The 19,875-nt window shown below is 35.9% G+C and overlaps 1 protein-coding gene across 4 annotated transcripts in view; it reads right to left on the reverse strand.

Moving 5' to 3' along the window:
• Positions 1–19,875, reverse strand: part of CNTLN (centlein) — a 292,701-nt gene that overhangs the window by 78,992 nt on the left and 193,834 nt on the right. For all 4 annotated transcript variants that reach the window (XM_032307449.1, XM_032307446.1, XM_032307448.1 and 1 more), the window contains 2 exons: positions 14,615–14,706; positions 7,800–8,341 (listed from right to left, as the gene is read on the reverse strand). In XM_032307449.1, coding sequence (XP_032163340.1) covers positions 7,800–8,341; positions 14,615–14,706 — 634 coding nt within the window. The remainder of the gene's footprint in view (positions 1–7,799; positions 8,342–14,614; positions 14,707–19,875) is intronic.

Consider the following 19,875-nt stretch of genomic DNA (forward strand, 5'->3'; position numbering starts at 1 on the left):
AGCCCGCCATGGGGCTCAATCCCAGGACCCTGGGATCATGAGCTGAGCTGAAGGCAGAGGCTTTAACCCACTGAGCCACCCAGGCACCCCTGAGCTTTGGAATTTTTATAAAATCAAGGTAATCCTAACAGAGGCAAGTAAGTTTGTACTTAAAAAACAGCTAGCTCTAAGGACTCCCTTGACAATATGAAATAACAGAAATTATATTCAGAAGAAAAAATAGGATCCATATCTAATGTAGATTCTATTCTCCTCCACACCTATTTATCTCCAACGCCCTGTCCCTGAAGAAGATCCTCTGGATATCCGGGACCCTTGTTTAAACCCGCCCCACCTCTCTGCAAATCTCTACAAAACCTGAAATGTGGTTCTAAAAACAATTTGGAGGTCACCCATCTTTACCAATCCTCAGGCCTCACCTATTCAATCTCAGACTGCTTGTAGATATTGAGGCACTGGAAACAGAATTGTCCTGCACTTGAGAAAAAAAAGAACAATTTAAATTACCCTGAACCTCTAATAATAGGCAAATATAACATCAAAACTCCATCTTGGAAAAAACTTATTTTCTCTATGCCTTTGTGATATAAGTTTTCTGCCCCCATCATCTATAGGACCTAAGAGCTATTCTTTAAAATGCAAATTTTGCAGAGGAGTTTCTCATCAAAAAAGAAAAGTGAGGTGGATATTTGGAAAATTGGACAACTGAAAAACTAAAGACCCAATTTTATTTTTTGCTTTTGATTTTGTTTTTGCTTAAAACAAAAGTTGTTAAGGCTGGTATGATTCCTACTGCTTCCCTCTATGATTCTTTATCTGAATTCTCATGTTTTTCTAAATCTCCGTCTGAACTGCTTTTCCAGTCTAAAGAGATTACCTTCACAATAACCACTCCGAGACTGGGGGCAATGCTCCTCAGCTATCTTTCACTCCTCGGCCAAAGGATGACCTAAGAGCCAAGTTAAAGAATTTATTAAACTAAGGAAGGATCATCAAAAGTTTTTTTAAGTTGGGGCACCTTCGGCTCAGGTCATGATCTCAGGGTCCTGGGATAGAGAGCCCCACATTGGCCTCTCTGCTCGGCAGGGAGCCTACTCCCCCCCTCCCCCCGCCTACCTGTGATCTCTGTCTTTGTGAAATTTAGGCAAACTTCTTAAAAAAAAAGTTTTTAAAGTGGATTATCTCCTGCAATTAGTGGATAGATTAAAAAGGTAGAAAATTAGATGGAAACCTACCAGTCAGACTAAATTTATGAACAAGGCTGATATGCACTGCCTGATAGGACTTGGTTTTTGTTTTGTTTTATTTTGTTTAGCGCTTCTCCTAAGCTAAATGTACCCAAAGGAAAGAAGAACATTTCAACATAGCTAGATATTTGTGACAGTTCTTTGATATCATTTCCCAACAACCCAATTCTTTGAGGAACTGAAGACAGCTATCCTTGTTTTACATATCTAGTCTTTACAGGACCATAGGTATGGCTCCAGAAACAATTCAAGGTCTACCAACCCTTTTTACTATTCCCTAAACTTTCCCTATTTGTTTCAAAAAGCTGGTAAATATTGGCCTTAGGAAAGCAAAGTTCTTTTTAGAGGAACCTGCATTCCTTCCCCATACCTTTGAGATGCAAATATTTTACACATTTCATGGAGGTAAGTCTTATCAAACTAGAGCAAAAGGGGGAAAGCTCATTTGAAATTTAGGCAAATGATGGGGCACCTGGGTGGCTCAGTGGGTTAAGCCTCTGATTTCTGCTCAGGTCATGATCTCAAGGTTCTGGGATCTAGCCCATGCATCAAGCTCTCTGCTCAGCTGGGAGCCTGCTTCCTCCTCTCTCTCTGCCTGCCTGTCTGTCTACTTGTGATCTCTATCTGTCAAATAAATAAATAAAATCTTTAAAAAAAAAAAAAGAAATTTAGGCAAATGAAAAAACATGCGTCTTCTCCACAAATATTAGTAAATACAAACAAGAAGTCATCTGAAAAGAAACTTCACTCATTCCTACTCTTCTTTTACTAGTAAATTCTACATTATCATACATCTCCCAGCTAACACTGTGTGTCTGTATACGTACACTGTAGATATGTGATATTTTTCTGCCTCCAGATAGTATTACCAAAATTAATTTGTGAAAGACTTCTATTTAATTCACATAAGGAAAATTAAACATACACATAAACTGAATTCTCAGAAATGTAACAAAAATGGAGCCAAATGTGTTTCAAGTTCACATGACCTGGGATAATCTTTGGTAAATAAAAACTAGTTAAGTTCATTGGTATAATCAAAACTCTAATACATTAGCATTACCAACACTGAATATAATGCAGAAATACAACTTTTATTCTGCCTGGGTTTACTAATCAAGTAATTTCATGTTGCATCTCTTAGAAAATTTGTCAGCAAGAAAAAAAAAAAACTTGGGATGATGGCTGGCTGTGTCTAATGTCTCATGACGTTTTCATGGGTAGTCTAAACACAATTGTTGGAAGTGAGTGATTCAGACAGTTGTTAGTGGGTTAAGAGCGTTTATATAAACTTTTTTTTTTTTTTTAGATTTTATTTATTTATTTGACACAGAGAGAGAGATCACAAGTAGGCAGAAAGTCAGGCAGAGAGAGAGAGAGAGAGAAGCAGGGTCCCTGCTGAGTAGAGAGCCCGATGCGGGGCTCGATCCCAGGACACGGAGATCATGACCCGAGCCAAAGGCAGCAGCTTAATCCACTGAGCCACCCAGGCGCCCCTTATATAAACTTTTTAATGGAAATTATATTTTATAGTATATATACTTAAAACATAGTTTTCCAAATACCTTTGTTAAGTTGAAACTTTAAAGTTTAGCTAAGTTAAATTCAGTGGTGGTGAATTCACCATCTAGATCATTTCCAAATAAGATAAAATAATTACTGAACATAAGCTTATCTACTTTCAGCTTCATATTACACAGCAATTAAACAATTATTTGAATCTGTTAGTAAGGATGTCATGTATCATACTGAAAGAATGCACTATTTTTAAAAGGGGAGGGGCATATGTTTGTAGAAATTATGGAATATAATTATAAATTTGGCAATCTAAAGAATGCTGGTATAACACAGTTCACAATTGCTTACTTAGTTTTCACTAGAAATTAAGGTTCTTTTTTAATATTTTATTTGAGAGAGAGAGAGAGAAAGAGAGAGAGAAAGAGCAAAGGGGGGTGGAGGATCGGGGGGAGAAGCAGACTCCCCACTGTGCAGGGAGCCCAATAAGGGACTCAATCCCGGACCCCAGGATCACAATCGGAGCTGAAGGCAGTTGCTCAACAACTGAGCTACCCAGGCATCTGAAATTAAGGTTTTTAAGGGATAAGAATTCTAATTAGTAAATGTAACTAAAACTACTAGAAATAATAATCTTTTCTGAATGCAAGATAAGTAGGATGTGTGTTTTCAGTAAAAAAAGGTATATGGAATAGAAATGCATTTTGTTGAAGGAAAGAAAGTATGTCCCAAAGTAAAACCAATTAATTACAAATGGGAAAGAAGAAAAACAAGACAAACTTGAAACTTGTAGAAAGTCTGTGGAAGGGAATCTTTAGAAAGGAACTAATGCATGGCTAGGACTGGCTAAGATTGGAATTAATTTCATTGAGTGAACTTTAATATCAGAAGTAAGCTACTATAACTTTTCAGTTTGATTTTGCCCCTGGTAAAAGGACATTTTCTGACTATTGGTGTATTCTTGGTAAGAGACAATGAAATGTTCTTTACCTTTTAAAATAATGTACCCTGAAAGCAAAGATTTTGTGTTTTTTTAAATCAAAATAATTCCCTGTGCCTCATTATTTTTATAATCAAGTTTTTTATTACTTATGTAAGTCTAGTCCTTTCGATATAAAAATGGCTAAGTTTTGATGAGCACTGTGTAAGCTTCTGTATTTGCCTGTGAAGTCTTTATAGTATTGGTTAAATAGGTAACTAAGTATTAGCTCATGGTAAACTATGATCCTATTTAGTCAACTGTCCAAAACCTTTCGATATTTTTGACAAACTTCCCAAAATCAAATTCTAAATGAAGTCTCTGACCCAGAAGAAATTCTAAGATACTAAACATGATCCCTGGAATATCTCAAAAGTTACTAACCTAATTAGGTTGATTTAGTTCATTAAGTTACATGAGAAATATTGTAAAAAATGTGATGCTAAACTTATTTGATTATATTTTTGTAGATAAAAGTATCAATTTAAGTGTTCTGGAATTTGCATGAAATTCCTAAAAATCTGACTTGTCCTGGTATAATGTTATCACTTACAGTTCTAGTTATTATCCTGAAGTACATATACCACAGAAATAACAACATTTCCTTGCCAATTGCATTGTAATGAACTCTCAGCAGATGGTTAACCATGGCCATTTTTAATTCTGTCATTTTACACAGTTCTTGTTTTACTCTGAAATTTTAATGGTTTGTTTGTTGGTTTTTAAAGAAAGAGGGACCACAAGCTTATGGAAAGGGGAAGGGGTAGAGGAAGAGGGAGAGAGAATCTTAAGGGAGGCTCCATGCCCAGTGAAGAACCTGATGTCTTGACCGTGAGATCATGACCTAAGCTGAAATCAAGAGTGAACATACATACACACACAAAAGAGTTGAACACATAGCTAACTGAGCCATCCAGGTGCCCCTACTCTTAAACTTTAGCAGTAATATTTGGAAAATGCTTCATCTCCAAGAAGACTCATGGAAAATATTTTAAAATACCCATTTCTTATAACTTTAAGATCATAAAACTGAACTGGGTAAGAGTTTCCAGAACTAATAGAAAAACTGATTCTAGCAGAATTAAAAATTAGTAACATGAGACTTAATGAACTGATGAGAATGATTATAATTTTTGTGACTTTGCTTTATCATTAATGTTTTTAATGTTTTATTCTTCTAGATTTAAGAAAACCTCTTCTCTTAAACTAACAATGACTTACAACAATTTGGTAAAATGTGTCTTTTGTAAACAGATGGAAACATTTATCTTTTTCTCCCTAGGTAATCCCTCCAGAATTTGGAAACTCTTAGTAAATATTCTTATATTTTCATGGAAATCTTTTTTTTTTTTATTGGCATAAGTCCAGCAAGAATCTGTTCTCTTGTAACATGACAGAATTGGGAATATTGGGTATATTACCAAGGTTTTGACTGGCATGTCCTATCTTAGAGAAGCTTGCATAGACTCAGATTATGACCAGACAGCTTTTAGGAACTAAGATGACTTTATGGAACCAATAAAACTTTTTAGGAAAACAGCCTGGTACCCCAGCAGCTTTTCCTGGTAAGGAAGGTCACTTCTTGGCAGGTGAAGAAACCTCAGGACATTTTGGGGACCTCAAGAAGAGAGAAATTTACCCAAATCTACAGCTATTGCAGGCAAGTCTGGTGGCAAATCATTGGACTGGCATCTTGGTCTCGAGAAGCTTTGAAATTTCAATCTGAAACCCCTTATGAAAAATTCCAGTAAAGCAGATTTAAGAAGAGCTATATGGTCAACCACTATTCTTTGCTGGACTTATGTAAATAACCACGCCAAGTTTATTGAAATTGGGCTTATTTTGGTTACCTTTAATGGAAATTAGGGTGATTTGAAAGAGCTTAATTATATTTCAATAACCTACCTTTGTGGATATTAGATTCTAGTTCTTATTGTCTCAAGGGTTTGTTGTTTGTCTATAAACTGTACTGAACCCTGAATTCTTCTGGTTTCCTCAAATATTTGGCTATGACTCTCCAAACTAATGTTTATACTTTTGACTTGGAATCACTGAGATCTAAAGCTGCCTTTCCTCCATAAGTCCTGCAAACTAAAGCTAGGTCACTTGATACAAACATCAAAGCAACCACCACAAAAGCTCGTGTTTTGATAATCTTCATGCCTGTTGCTGTGTGGGCAACTAAACAACCAATGACATCATCAGACTTATTTAAACTGCAGAAGATGCTTCAGCTCCTCTGCCTAGAAATGTCTTCTTTCTATTGGCTGACCTCAGACTCAGACTGGGTTTATAGTCTGCTCTAATCATTAACTTTTGTTTTAATTTTGCTTCCAAAGGAATGCGTTTTTAAATGACTGATTTTTCACACAAAATAGGTCTAACTGTGGGAGCCCACCTGTAAGACCAACCTCCTAAAATAATACACAACTGTTTAACTAAACTGACCTATCCTCAGAACAGAGACTGGTTCCTTGAGATCCAGAGCAATCTATCAGCTTAGCCTCTGGCCTGTGAAACTTCTCAGGGAAGTTTCAAAGGTGGGATTACAGGGGCAGAGTTTGCCACCCCAAAATATGTCTGTTGGGCATAAGAATTACCTTTAAGAAACTGCAAACACAGAACAAGTTCTGGAAATCAAGTAGACATTACCTTTTTGTAAGAGACAGTTACATGCATACGTTGTTGTCTCCACTTGGAGGTGTGCTGCCGTCCTTGTGCCAGGAAGAAACGGACGACTCTAAGTTTCTAAAAATTCTAAGAAATGGACGACTCTAAGTTTCTAAAAATTCTTGTCATGAAGAAGACAATGACTTAAATCTGCATAATAATCTTCCCCCCTTATTTACTGTACTTTTCCTAATAACCTCCCATAACTGAATCGCTGACCCCACCTTCTTTTGTCTTCATCTGAAAACTGTATTTAAGGAGAAGGTTTTGGCCATTTGGAGGACTTACTCAGTTTTCTTGGGTCTCTCCCACGTAGGAATGAGGTACGCATGTGATTGAACTTCTCTTTGTTTTCCTCCTGTTAATCTGTCTTATATCAATTTCATTATTAAACCAGTCAAGGAACCTCGAAGGGAAGAAAGGAAAACTCTTCGACCCCTACACTATCTAGGGATATCCCAAATCTAAAACAGTTCTCTTTGGGGGTTTAAAAACAAAACAACAAAAAACCAAACCAAAAAACTTGGGAAAATACATGCCATTATAAAACAAGACAGAATTATGGAAAATTGTTCAAATTGTTAGCAATTCTGGCAACAGTAAACTTCCCACAAAAGATGTGTTCTGCTATCCATTTGCCTTTGTGGTTTTACCTATGTGCTTCAAGTATGTATACGACTGTATAGCCAGGGGTAAGGAAAAGAAGTGTTACAGATTTTTATTATTCCCATGTTGCTATTCACTAGGTGTTATATAACTTAGGGCTAGGAATTTATAGAGCTTTACCTTTAAAGAACTAATTTTTAACCACCATTCAATTAAAGTTAGTACAATGACTTTGCATAAATACATACATGAAATAATTAGTGAAGATGGTTCTTAATTTAAAGGATGTTAAACAGCTTGTAGACATCTGGTAACAAGCTGAAATGGGTCATTCAAAATTTATCTAACTAAATTAAGGGGGAAAAATGTTTCTCCTCCCAGGTTGGCATGTCACAAGATAACTAAACCGACTTAGTAGGCTTGCCTGGGAATCCTTAGCTGTCAGTGGTGAATATGCAAAGGGCCAGCAAATTAAATCAACCTGCCAAACTGTCAATTTCAAGCCTCATGACTGCATGAAAATAGCATCACTGGAAGAAATCAAGCATTGCCTTCTTTTGGGTTTCCTGGCACCTATTCAAATACTCATGCAGTTGTGGCTAATTTTGCATGCAAATTTCAGTCAATAAGCTCAGAACAAGACCTCCCAAGATATTTCAAAGGATCTGACAGTATTTTTTCTGAATACCAAATCGACAGTAGTTGAAATTCAATCTCCATTTGCTGGTGCTTTACATATGCACAGTGTCCCCACCACAGAGCTAAGCTAATGAGAGCCTTACCTGCTCTCACTCACATCCTCCCAGCCGTCCTTGTTGAGGTTCTCAAACACACTGCTCATAACCTTGATGGAGTGATTGAGAACAGTGTGGTAACGACCCACAGAGCCCTTTTTCTTCCCGGCTTTCAATTTAACCTTGGTCGTTGTTGTCTTACAGTCATATTGTCCAGACCTCACTTCGGCGGCGGCCATCTCAGATTTAGCTTTGTCTGCTGATGCTGAATGCTGCAATTTCTCCACTGAATTCATCTGTTCTTCATTTTCATTTCTCAATCCATTAGCTTCAGCCACCTGTCTCCTTAGGGAAGTGACTTCTCTCTCCAGCTCACCGATTTTTACCTGAAGTTCAGCTTTATCTTTTTCTACTTCTTTACTCCCCCTTTGCAGCTGTTCTAGTTCTTTTTCTCTGCCCTCTGAATCTTCTTGTTGCTGTTTTAAGAGGGATTTCAGGAAGTCATTTTCTTTCATTAATTTTTTATTCCCTTCTTTTATTTTTCTTGACCCTTTCTCATAGGATTTTAGCCGATCTTCCAATTCAATAACCTAAACAGAAGAGTTTGATTTATTCTTTTAAAAGCCCAAAACCATAATCTGCTGTATATTTTTTTTATCATTTCTAATTTATGAAAGTAAAATTACACTTAGCACAAGGACAAAATAAATCTAAAGTACTTAATTTCTAAATAAATCTAAGGTGGTGTAGATAAATACATTACAAAATGCAATAATACATCTGTTGAATAAAGGACAGATGGTAAAAGAAGTTAAAATTCTACACAAAGTGATACAGAACTAAGTATGCTAATAAACTTTGCAGAGTTTTCTGAGGTAAGTGCTTTGGCTATATAGTCTATTTATTGTGAGAAATATTTTTAGAGAAAAGCAACTTAGACAAAAAGTCTAAAAATAGATGCACAGAAAAACTTTAATAACAATTTTCTTCAATATCTAACAATCACATGAAAAAAATGATTACCTATATAAAATATAATCTACCAAGGCTGCTTTATTCTAAATTAGAAAAATGTAATTTTAGTAGTCATGAGGTCCTTAATTTATAAAATAAAGAAATATTTACTGAAAAAAAGTCTAACAACTTAAAATTAAAATTATTCCAAGATGGCATTCACTTATTTCAATAAGCATTGTTCACACTGTAGGACACAGTAATGAAAACATACAATATTTTACCTTTAAAAACTATTTGGAAAAAAAGGCACTTGCAGAAATAAATCTGATAATAGATAGGATCTAAGTGCCAGAAGTCTGGGCAAAAGGACAGAGCAATTAATTCTAAGCCATGAGTATGAAAATTTCAAGGGGGAGTTGATTTCAATTGAAATCTTGAAAAATAATCACTATTGTTTGTAAAGTACAGTTTACCATTTACAAGATGGTTTCATAAAGATGATCTCTCCTGATCATCTCAAAACCATGTGAAGTGAGTAGAGCCAATAATTATCTTCCCAGAGAAGAAAATAGAGACTCTGAAAACTTAAGTAGTACAGAGAGGTAAACATTTCCTGCTTCAAAATGGGATTCAAATTTAAGATTTTGTGCCCCTCCCACTATTCTACAAGCCATATGGGAAGAGTTACCCAGATATGCATGGAGAGGAACAAAGAACTGGGGTCAAGCAAGAAACCTAAATGACTGGAACATCATATGGACTAATTTTTACTTTTAAAACAATTCTTCAAAGGATAAACATACTTGATGTACTGACAACCATTAACTTAAATATTCCAGAAATCTACAAGATGAATCTTACTGGACTGAGTTATGGTGGTGAAGATGTAAGTTGTTTCCTAGATATGATTTTCAGTCATTTCTGATTTATCTATCCTTCCACATCCCCTATTCTTCTTGTGAGGTCAGCCTCCTTCATTTAATCAGTAAGCTTCACCAATAGGTTATCCTGATTCAGAACATGGATATTTCCCAAAACAAATATTAAGGATCTCATCTAATTTAAATTTGTGATTCCATAGTATGATATATTCACCTACTGTTAGACCTGTTTCTTTATAAGGCTTACTCTTGAGCCAGAACAGAGGTATATGGAAGAGTTTATACCAGACTATTACAGATCTTTGTACTTCTGTAAGAGAAATTGTATTGGTCCTTTATAGTGCAAATACTTTATTGAAGAGCTGGATAATGTGACAAAAAGTAAGTGTTCAAGAACATATGAACTGTAGCTGAAAACCATTTACTTTTTCAAAATTATTCTATGCCAAATTTAATTCTCTATTTAATAAAAAATACTACAAAATAAGAAGTATCACTTTTTTATAAACTCTGCAGTTTCTTAGTGGTTTTAATAACTACAAACAATATACTTTTCATGTGTATATTTTAAAATATTTTAGCATGTTAGATTCCATGATGGAGTAAGCAGAGTAGACTGTATTTTTTTAAATCTATCTTGTACAAATAAGAAATTACCTTTTTTTTAAAAAATTGAATGTTGATATAAAAGTATTAAGGAACAGTATGGTCTTGGGGAAATTAAATTTTGTTCTGGTCTCTATCTTACTTCCAGTTCAGGTTATCTTAACCTGGTAAAATATTTAACCTATTTTAAAGTTCCCTATTTGTGAAATGGGAATAGTAATATTTATCTTGCAGATTTTAAGTATTAAATATGATCACACACAATAGTTCCTGGTAGACAGCCAGGTCAAAACAGTTTATCACTACCATCACCATCATCATTATTATCTCTATTATTATTAATCACAACAGATACTTAATAAAATTACTTTAGCTAAAATATAATTACTTGCACTAAATATTGCTGAATTAGCCAGTAAATCAACATGTTAAAAACAAATGTAACAAACATCTTGAATATGAGATTTCAATTCTGGAAATTAGGATTATCTTTTTCTTTTGACTAAAATCCATTTATTTATTTATTTATTTATTTATTTATTTATTTTAAGGATTTTATTATTTATTTATTTATTTGACAGACAGAGATCACAAGAGGCGGGTGGAGGATGGGGGAGCAGGCTCCCTGCTGAGCAGACAGTCTGATGCAAGGCTGGATCCCAGGATCCTGGGATCACGACCTAAGCTGAAAGCAGACGCTTTAACCTACTGAGCCATGCAGGCACCCCTAAAATCCAATAAATTTGGATGCAACTCACAAAAATTTTATGTACCACTGGAAAAATGTCTGTTTAAAGACTGTTACATTTAAAATGTTTAAGTCTGTTAACTGCCTAATGTGAATCCATGTTTAATCGTAAAAACTGGTCAAAATTATTTGCATTTAAGTTGAAAATGGAGGAAAAGTAATAAAACAGAGACACTACTATTTTTATTTTTTTTAAGATTTTATTTATTCGAGAGAGAGAGAGCTAGCCAGCACAGAGGAAGAGTGACAGGGCTAAGTCACTGAGCAGAGAGAGCCTGATTCAGGACTCATTTCCAGGACCCTGGGATCATGACCTGAGCTAAAGGCAGATGCTCAGTGTCTGAGTCACCCAGGTGCTCCCAGAGACACTACTTCTAAAAACTTGAGAAAAGGAAAGCCTATAACATATATTAAAATGTCATTCAAGGGGTGTCTGGGTGGCTCAGTGGGTTAAGCCTCTGCCTTGGGCTCAGGTCATGATCTCAGGGTAATGGGATCGAGCCCGGCATCGGGCTCTCTGCTCAGTGGGGACCCAGCTCCCCCCCACCCCCGCCTGCCATTTTGCCTACTTGTAATCTCTCTCTCTGTCAAATAAATAAAAATAAAAGATCTTTAAGATGTCATTCAAGACATACTCTTAAAAATTACTGTTAAACTGATGTTAAGCCTCAAGAAACAAAGAGCAAAATTTCAATATATATTTGAGAAAGAAAGTCAAGGGATTTTTTTTTTAATTAATTTTTTATTTTTTATAAACATATATTTTTATCCCCAGGGGTACAGGTCTGTGAATCACCAGGTTTACACACTTCACAGCACTCACCAAAGCACATACCCTCCCCAATGTCCATAATCCCACCCCCTTCTCCCAAACCCCCTCCCCCCAGCAACCCTCAGTTTGTTTTGTGAGATTAAGAGTCACTTATGGTTTGTCTCCCTCCCAATCCCATCTTGTTTCATTTATTCTTCTCCTACCCACTTAAGCCCCCATGTTGCATCACCACTTCCTCATATCAGGGAGATCATATGATAGTTGTCTTTCTCTGCTTGACTTATTTCGCTAAGCATGATACGCTCTAGTTCCATCCATGTTGTCGCAAATGGCAAGATTTCATTTCTTTTGATGGCTGCATAGTATTCCATTGTGTATATATACCACATCTTCTTGATCCATTCATCTGTTGATGGACATCTAGGTTCTTTCCATAGTTTGGCTATTGTGGACATTGCTGCTATAAACATTCGGGTGCATGTGCCCCTTTGGATCACTACGTTTGTATCCTTAGGGTAAATACCCAATAGTGCAATTGCTGGGTCATAGGGCAGTTCTATTTTCAACATTTTGAGGAACCTCCATGCTGTTTTCCAGAGTGGCTACACCAGCTTGCATTCCCACCAACAGTGTAGGAGGGTTCCCCTTTCTCCACATCCTCGCCAGCATCTGTCATTTCCTGACTTGTTTATTTTAGCCATTCTGACTGGTGTGAGGTGATATCTCATTGTGGTTTTGATTTGTATTTCCCTGATGCCGAGTGATATGGAGCACTTTTTCATCTGTCTGTTGGCCATCTGGATGTCTTCTTTGCAGAAATGTCTGTTCATGTCCTCTGCCCATTTCTTGATTGGATTATTTGTTCTTTGGGTGTTGAGTTTGCTAAGTTCTTTATAGATTCTGGACACTAGTCCTTTATCTGATATGTCGTTTGCAAATATCTTCTCCCATTCTGTCAGTTGTCTTTTGATTTTGTTAACTGTTTCCTTTGCTGTGCAAAAGCTTTTGATCTTGATGAAATCCCAATAGTTCATTTTTGCCCTTGCTTCCGAAAGTCAAGGGATTTTTTTAAAGGCATTTGGTTTGTCTGTAAGTCAACTCAAGTGCATACTTTTCCTCCAGTACTGATCATTTAAATAATTTACCAAAAAAGATGGCCCCTTTCTAAACTGAAATAAAACACTTGACTTTGCAAAGTGTCTGTAATAGTTTGCTAGTGCTGCTTCAGAAAATACCACAGAGTGGGTAGTTTAAACCCCAACAATCTCATTTTAATTTAATGAACTCTTCGAAGACCTCATCTCCAAATACTGTCACATTCTGAAGATACTGGGAATTAGGACTTTGACATAATAAAACTGGGTGAGGGGGGACTCAATTCACACCATTCATGCCGTAACAGTGTGAAATGTTAATATATTATTAGAAATAATTTTGTATGTTTTATTTCTACTATATAAACATTGTTTTCATGTTGTTGCTATCTTTTAAACCTATTTTGAATGAGTTTTACAATACATCCTTTTAAAATGAGGAAACCCAACTTCAAAAGGTTAAATCATGACTTGTACAACTGCATTAGGTTAATATTTTTTAAAGGTGACAAATTAGTGATAGTCCAATGCAAATAATTCCTCTTGGCTTTTCAGGACTATGGTAGTAGCCATTTATGGCAGCTGGAATGAAATAATGGATTTCTTTAGGGTTTCTACCCTAAGGAAATAGTAGGTAGTAGTATGGTATTATATAGTCATAGAGAGAAAAATTATAGAAACCCCAGCAAACAAAAATGTCACTGTGAAACAAAGAAGATAAGCTAATGCGAACTGTTTGACATTCCAGCTGATAATGCATATATTATTTCAATTACTCATTTTGCCTTAAGATAAATGACTGTGAGTATTTCTTATTCTGTATGTTGTATTAAGCTGTTATGTGTTATTCAGTAATAATGAGATGACAGCCTTTGTTACCTGATGTTGGGCAAGTGTTAGAAGTAGAAGAGATGACATCATCTGTTGTAAGTCACTAGATTTCCTATAAGTCAAGTCACAGATGCAAGAAATGTAAATAGTCACATTAATATTTTTGTTTATATATGTTTATATATTTGTGTATTTCCAGCTTTATCTGAGTATCCAGGATAGCAAATGATAACCAAGCATAGGATAAACCTTAAAAAAAATTTTCTTTGTAAGAATAATAATGAGTGCTAAAATGAAATCAAGTCAACTTAATGGGTCTTGTATTTACATATAAAAATATGAATTAAGTATAAAATTATAAAGATAGATGTTAAGATTTTTAAAGAACATCTTATTATTAATTATAGGATGATATAAAGTGACTGCAGGGTTTATATGAGTAGTTCTATTAAAACAGGGAGAGTGATCCTAAATTATATGGACATAAATTTCTATCTAAAATGAGATAAGTCATGTATATTTGTAACTTTAAAATTAAATTACAAACATATTATCATTTTACTTCGCTGAAGCTAAAACTATGCTCAGTTTTAATAGTTCAAATACTGCAAATCTATGTGCTTTTTGAAGTATAACAGAGTCTCATCATGTCCCATTTTAAAGTGAAACTGTTAATTTATAACTAATAAGCACATATAGTATAAATTTTTATAATTTCCATTGTCATGTTCTTCATTTCATCTCTGAAGATATTTTTAATCTATGTCAACAGAAGCACAAGTGTTTTCCACATTTATTTCACTAACATTGATTTATTTTTAACCCATTTTGGCAAGCGAATGATTTTGAATTATGAATTTAAATTAAGGATTCACACAAGGTTTAAGTTCATGAGACTTCGTTTTAAAATACAATCCTTTATGTTAAAATTCAGATTTAACTTCCTCAGCTCAATATCTTAAAGATTAGACTACCTTCTGCAATGTCTGCTCCGACATTTCTTTCCCATTCTTCTCTGGAGTACTCTTCTTGACCCCATCATCTTCACCATATCTACAGAGTTGTTCTGCGAGAGAATAAATAATATATTATGGTACCTCATATACTGCTGAAAAACTGGCCTGTCATTTTAAGGAAAAGGGTTCTAAGTTTCTCAATTATGAATAATCTAGTCTATTTTATTGCTGACTATTTGGCTGAGAACTAAATGGTGACCTTTTCCAAGATTTTCAATCACATAATTATGTACCTTTGTAGTGTCTTTTTTTTTCCCCAGTGTAAGATTTTCAAAGGTACAACAGATCTTCAGGTTAACAATGCTATACTTTTATTCCTATTTTCATTCTTTTGTAGACTATTCCCCCTTTGCCTTAAAAGCAAAATTCACTGCCTTCTTATCTATACAGTCACTACCAGTTTTGTTCTCTGGATCTTGTTCCCTGCCAGGAGGATCAGAGTGATTGCTGAACAAAGCAAACACTAACCGAATTAGGGTGGATTGAAACTGTAACAGCCGCTACCACCACCTTTTTTTCATGTAAAAGATCATGCACCGGGCAGAGTAAACCATAAAAATCACACTTCCAGAAAAACTGTCACTTTACAACACATAGAAACCCAGATAAGAGGTGAAATTGTTTCTATAAGTAATTCCTATACTCACCATGCCAGTGACTACCAAAACCTTTTCAACCAAGCAAAAATATACAAGCAATGTATCAAAATTAAAGGAAAAAAAAAACGTAAAATTTCAGTTAATACTAGTAAAATTTAAATACATTAGAAGTTATAAATAAATGTCTTCTAATCAAATAAATTATTGTGACAAATTTAGTATTTTCTTACTGAATTAGTTTTAGGATACAGCATTTCTTAAGGAATCAAAAGAAGGGCAAAAAAGAATGCATAAAGCTAAAAGGATACATATCCGTGTTAGACTGAGGTGATTTTGCTTTAAAGTATGCTTGGCTGCTGTAGGTCAGTGTAAAACTTTGATTTATCAACAAAGGAAAAAGAAAACAATATTATTCTCTGTAGAGTAGAAATCCTCTTGGTATAAACAGTGACTAACAAGTTTGTTAGAGTGAATTAGGCATTTCTTTTGTCTTTGAAACATGACATATCCAATTAAAACTTCTGTACTCATGAAATAAATAGAACACTATCCTAAGGATAATAAAAGCTAGAATAGGTAGAATTTGCCACCTGGGGAATATGTACCTTTACCTTGATAATAATCTATTGGTTCCCAAGTTTCTTTTTCTAGTCCCCTAACACCATGGTGCTGAATTCATTTACAACACTCTTTCAGCAATATAGAAATAATATGCAAATACAATTCAGGTTTTCAAGTCATTTAAATATCTACTATAGTTCTAAGTGAAATATTTACTCTTAAAAATAAGAAACTATTTCTATGCTCAAAGAGCATAGGATACTAAAAATAGCAAAATAACTCCAATAAAATAAATGCCGAAGACTGATTTAAAAATGGATTTGATTGTTGTTTTGTGTTGCTGGGTGTATGCAAAAGTCCACTGGTGGATGGGTTGACCATGCTCACTTGTGATTTTCTTTTGAAAACTTTAGTTTCTTACCTTCACAGGTTTTCAAAGAATGCTCAAGTGATGGAGGGCAGCAAGAAACAGGCCTGCCCCTTGATTCTCCTCCCATTCAAGATTTATTTTTAATGTTTTAGTTTTAAATGCCTTACTTTTATTTTTACTATAAAAATTCATTCTGATTTATATTCCTTCCCAGGAGGTCCTTCCTCTTTCTTTTAATTTCTTTTAAGTTCTTAAAATCTTTTAAGTTAACTTAAAATCTTTTAAGTTCTTCCTCCACTTTCTTTTAACATTGCTTATTTATAATAGTTTACATTTATCCTTCCTTCTCTGTTTTTCTTTTCTCTTAATTCTCTTAGATTACCTGAGCAAATTTAATTCTTCTGCAACCTTTTCCCCTCCTGGTAGATTCTTTTAGCTATTTTCTCAAGTTATTTTTAAAAATCTATTCTCATTATGAGGGGTTATAGGAAATCCCACCCTAAAATATGCCACCGCAGTATTTTGAGCTGTAGGTACTCGAAAAACAGCAAATGCTTTTGGTTTATACTCTGATATCACACTATGGTAGATTATTAGTCAGCAAATCCTTACTCCACTCTCCTCTGCCTTAATGGGTGGAGTACAGATTCCCACTCCACTGACGCTGAGCTTGGCCGTATGAGATGTTTTTACCAAAGGAATATGGGTATACGTAAGAGTGTGCCTGTTATAAACCTAGAACTTAGGTATTTCCCCTCTCCCCATGGAAATTTCCAGTATCTGCTTTGAAAAGAATATGCCCAGATAGTCACTGGGCCTGAGACATGTGGACTTAAGTGAGCCCAATATGCTCCAGACAAACACAGAAATGCAGCCTGAAGCACATCTGCGCCAGCTGATCCACAGAAACCATCAGCAAAAAAATAACGTATATTATTGCAAGTCATTGAGATTTTGTGGTTCTTTATACAATAGCTAAAGCTGTCAGGTACAGAAATTGGTAATGATAACTGAGCACTGCTATAATAAAAACCTAAATGATGTGGCATTGATTTTGGGGCTGGGTGGCTGGTGCCAAAGAATGTTCCAGGAGCTGTGAAAATGGCAACCTGTGTTACACAGTGGCAAACATTTGGCAAACTCCCATCTGACATAACATGGAAGACAATAAATGTAGCTGATAAATTTGTAACAATGAGTGAGGAAGTTCCAGCGTCAATGGGGAGATTGTTACTGGCTGCATTTGACTAGATTCTAGAGGAAGGAACTGAGCTCCGAAAGGAGCAGCCACAGGCATAGAGAGAAGTACATACGTTCCAGTACTTTCAGGGTTGGAAATGAAAGTGTTTCTCACCATATCAAAGGAGCTAACACAGACACACTGGCAGGAAAGGCCAAATCCAAGACATTGACATTAAGCCTCTGTGTGTGACTGTCATGCCTGTTCCTAACAATCTCTGAAAGTAATAATGTGACACTTAGTAGATACTTGCAGCTGGACAACAGGACTTCCAGAAAATTTATGGGTGAGGGCCTAGTCTGAAATATGCCCCCAACCCACCACAGAAACTCATACAGATAAAGACATATGAATTGTTGCTAGCTATATTTAATAGAATGACTTATTTTAGCCAAAGAATGTGGATAGAAGTTACGATATGTCAGTTTCAAATCTAGGCTTAAGAAGCTCTGTATGTTCATACTTGTCCCTTTGTAGCCCAGAAATAGACACGTGGAGCAGAGTGAATTCTACCTGCAGCCTGAGAAAGAGCTGGACTAGATGATCCACAGCAAGGAGAAAGGCTTCCGCCAATCCACACACCCACATACAAAAAGGAAAAAAAAAACAGTCTTGCTGTTGTTTGTGAGTGCGTTTTCCCAACAGGCCTTCAGTTTTCAATGAAGAACACCATGAACAGTGTTTTTATGAACATACTCATGCATTTGTGATAAAGACCAAGGATTCCTGCTCCAAACCTCATCTTTTAATTGATTTTTCAGGCCTGACCATAGGTATTATATGCTTTACCTGGTATGCCCCATGATGGAAGTTGACCTCCCAACCAGACCTGGTACACAGCTAATAGACTATGGTCCCTGAAGGGAGTTACAGTCAAGGGCTCAAGTTCCCTCTGGCCAACCACATTCTTATGCATATCTGTGTTCCTAGCCTAAGAGCCTCCACTAGGACTCCATGTGAAGACCTCCTTACTTTGGCTGAGGCCTTCTTCAAGTGCCTCTGCCAAGAACTCCTTATTTGGTGGCTGAGGTGGAAGTAACATTTTTCTTTCATCTATCTGACTCAGTACTCAGTTCTTTTCCTCTCTCACCTTCCCCCTTCCTTCTCCCCCAAGACCCAGGTCAATAAAAATGCAGGAGACTTTAGCTCAAGATTCCTTTGGCATAAGACAACACCTTTGTCTGTGCTAATCCATCTGATCCTCAACTGGTGTGTGGTTCTAGGGGGGAGACAGAACAGAGGGAGTTGGCACTTTCTCCATGTTAGCCTCCTGCTTACATGGTAAGTGATTAAAGGCTTGACTGTTACTTTCACTTTGGCTTATTATCTTAAATCAGCTACGTGGACACCTGGCAGCTCAGCTCTCTCCAGCTCAGCTGAGCTCCTAACAGAGATATTATGGGATTGTAAGGGATTCGCTACAGTATGAATTGCAATTTTCAGTAAAGAGGAATTTAGTGTGGTAGGAGCTTAAGGTGCTCATGTGGGAAGTAAGAGGAGACAGAACTGACTTGAGAGGAAAGGTATTGAGTTTTTTCTAAAAATATGCATAAATTTTGAAATCTTTGAAAAAATAGGCACGGGAAAATAGGTAGCAAGAAATAAAAAAATACATCTGGTACACAGAAAAAGGTTACTCTTCATAGAGCTTTGGGATTTTAATCCAGGGAAAACATGTTCAATGACAATAAAAGTAAGTACCAGGGTACCAGATTTACCTGTCCATGTGGAACTAAAACTAGAGAAAATGATGAAAAAATGGTTCTCAGACACTGGGCATAAGACAATGGAAGGTAGTTATCCCTGAGAGAAGACAAACAAAGGAGTGAACTCAATCATTGCTCCCATGTACTGCCTAGAGAGCTTCCAGGTCACAGCGCAAAAATGAAGGACTAAATAGAGTCTGGTGATCTTCAATTGCAGTGACAGATCCCAGAGTCCAGGGAGGCCAAGGAAGCTTGGGTTTGCAGGGTAAAGTACCAGAGAACACAAATCAGAGATAGGGAGAGCTCTGAAGATCTACAGAGGGCATCCCTCAAGTCTCCAGCTAAGTACTGATCAGCACACAAATGTGTATAAACAACCCCCAAAAAGAACCACCTAAAAGGATTAGAGGAAACAATCTTCAAAATTCACACAGGCCCAAGAATAGTTCCTTTTCCCCAGATCGAAGAGTAAAAAAAAAATTACATGTTATGTATCTTTGCAAAAAGATAAGAGTGACAGGAGAATTACCTCTGGAAGCATGTTAAGTCAGAAGATAGTGGAGAACATTTTTTTAAGTATCAAAAGAAAAAAAAACCTCCACCAATGAAGAATTCTATACTCGGTAAAAAGATCTTTCAAAAATGAAGACAAAATAAAGATTGCTTTTACAGGTATATAAAAGCTGAAAGAATTCATCACCAGCAGATGGGCAGTATATAAATATTAAAGGAAGTCCTTTAGG

The sequence above is a fragment of the Mustela erminea genome, chromosome 12, assembly GCF_009829155.1.
Source record: "Mustela erminea isolate mMusErm1 chromosome 12, mMusErm1.Pri, whole genome shotgun sequence".
In the NCBI taxonomy this organism is placed as follows: domain Eukaryota; kingdom Metazoa; phylum Chordata; class Mammalia; order Carnivora; family Mustelidae; genus Mustela; species Mustela erminea.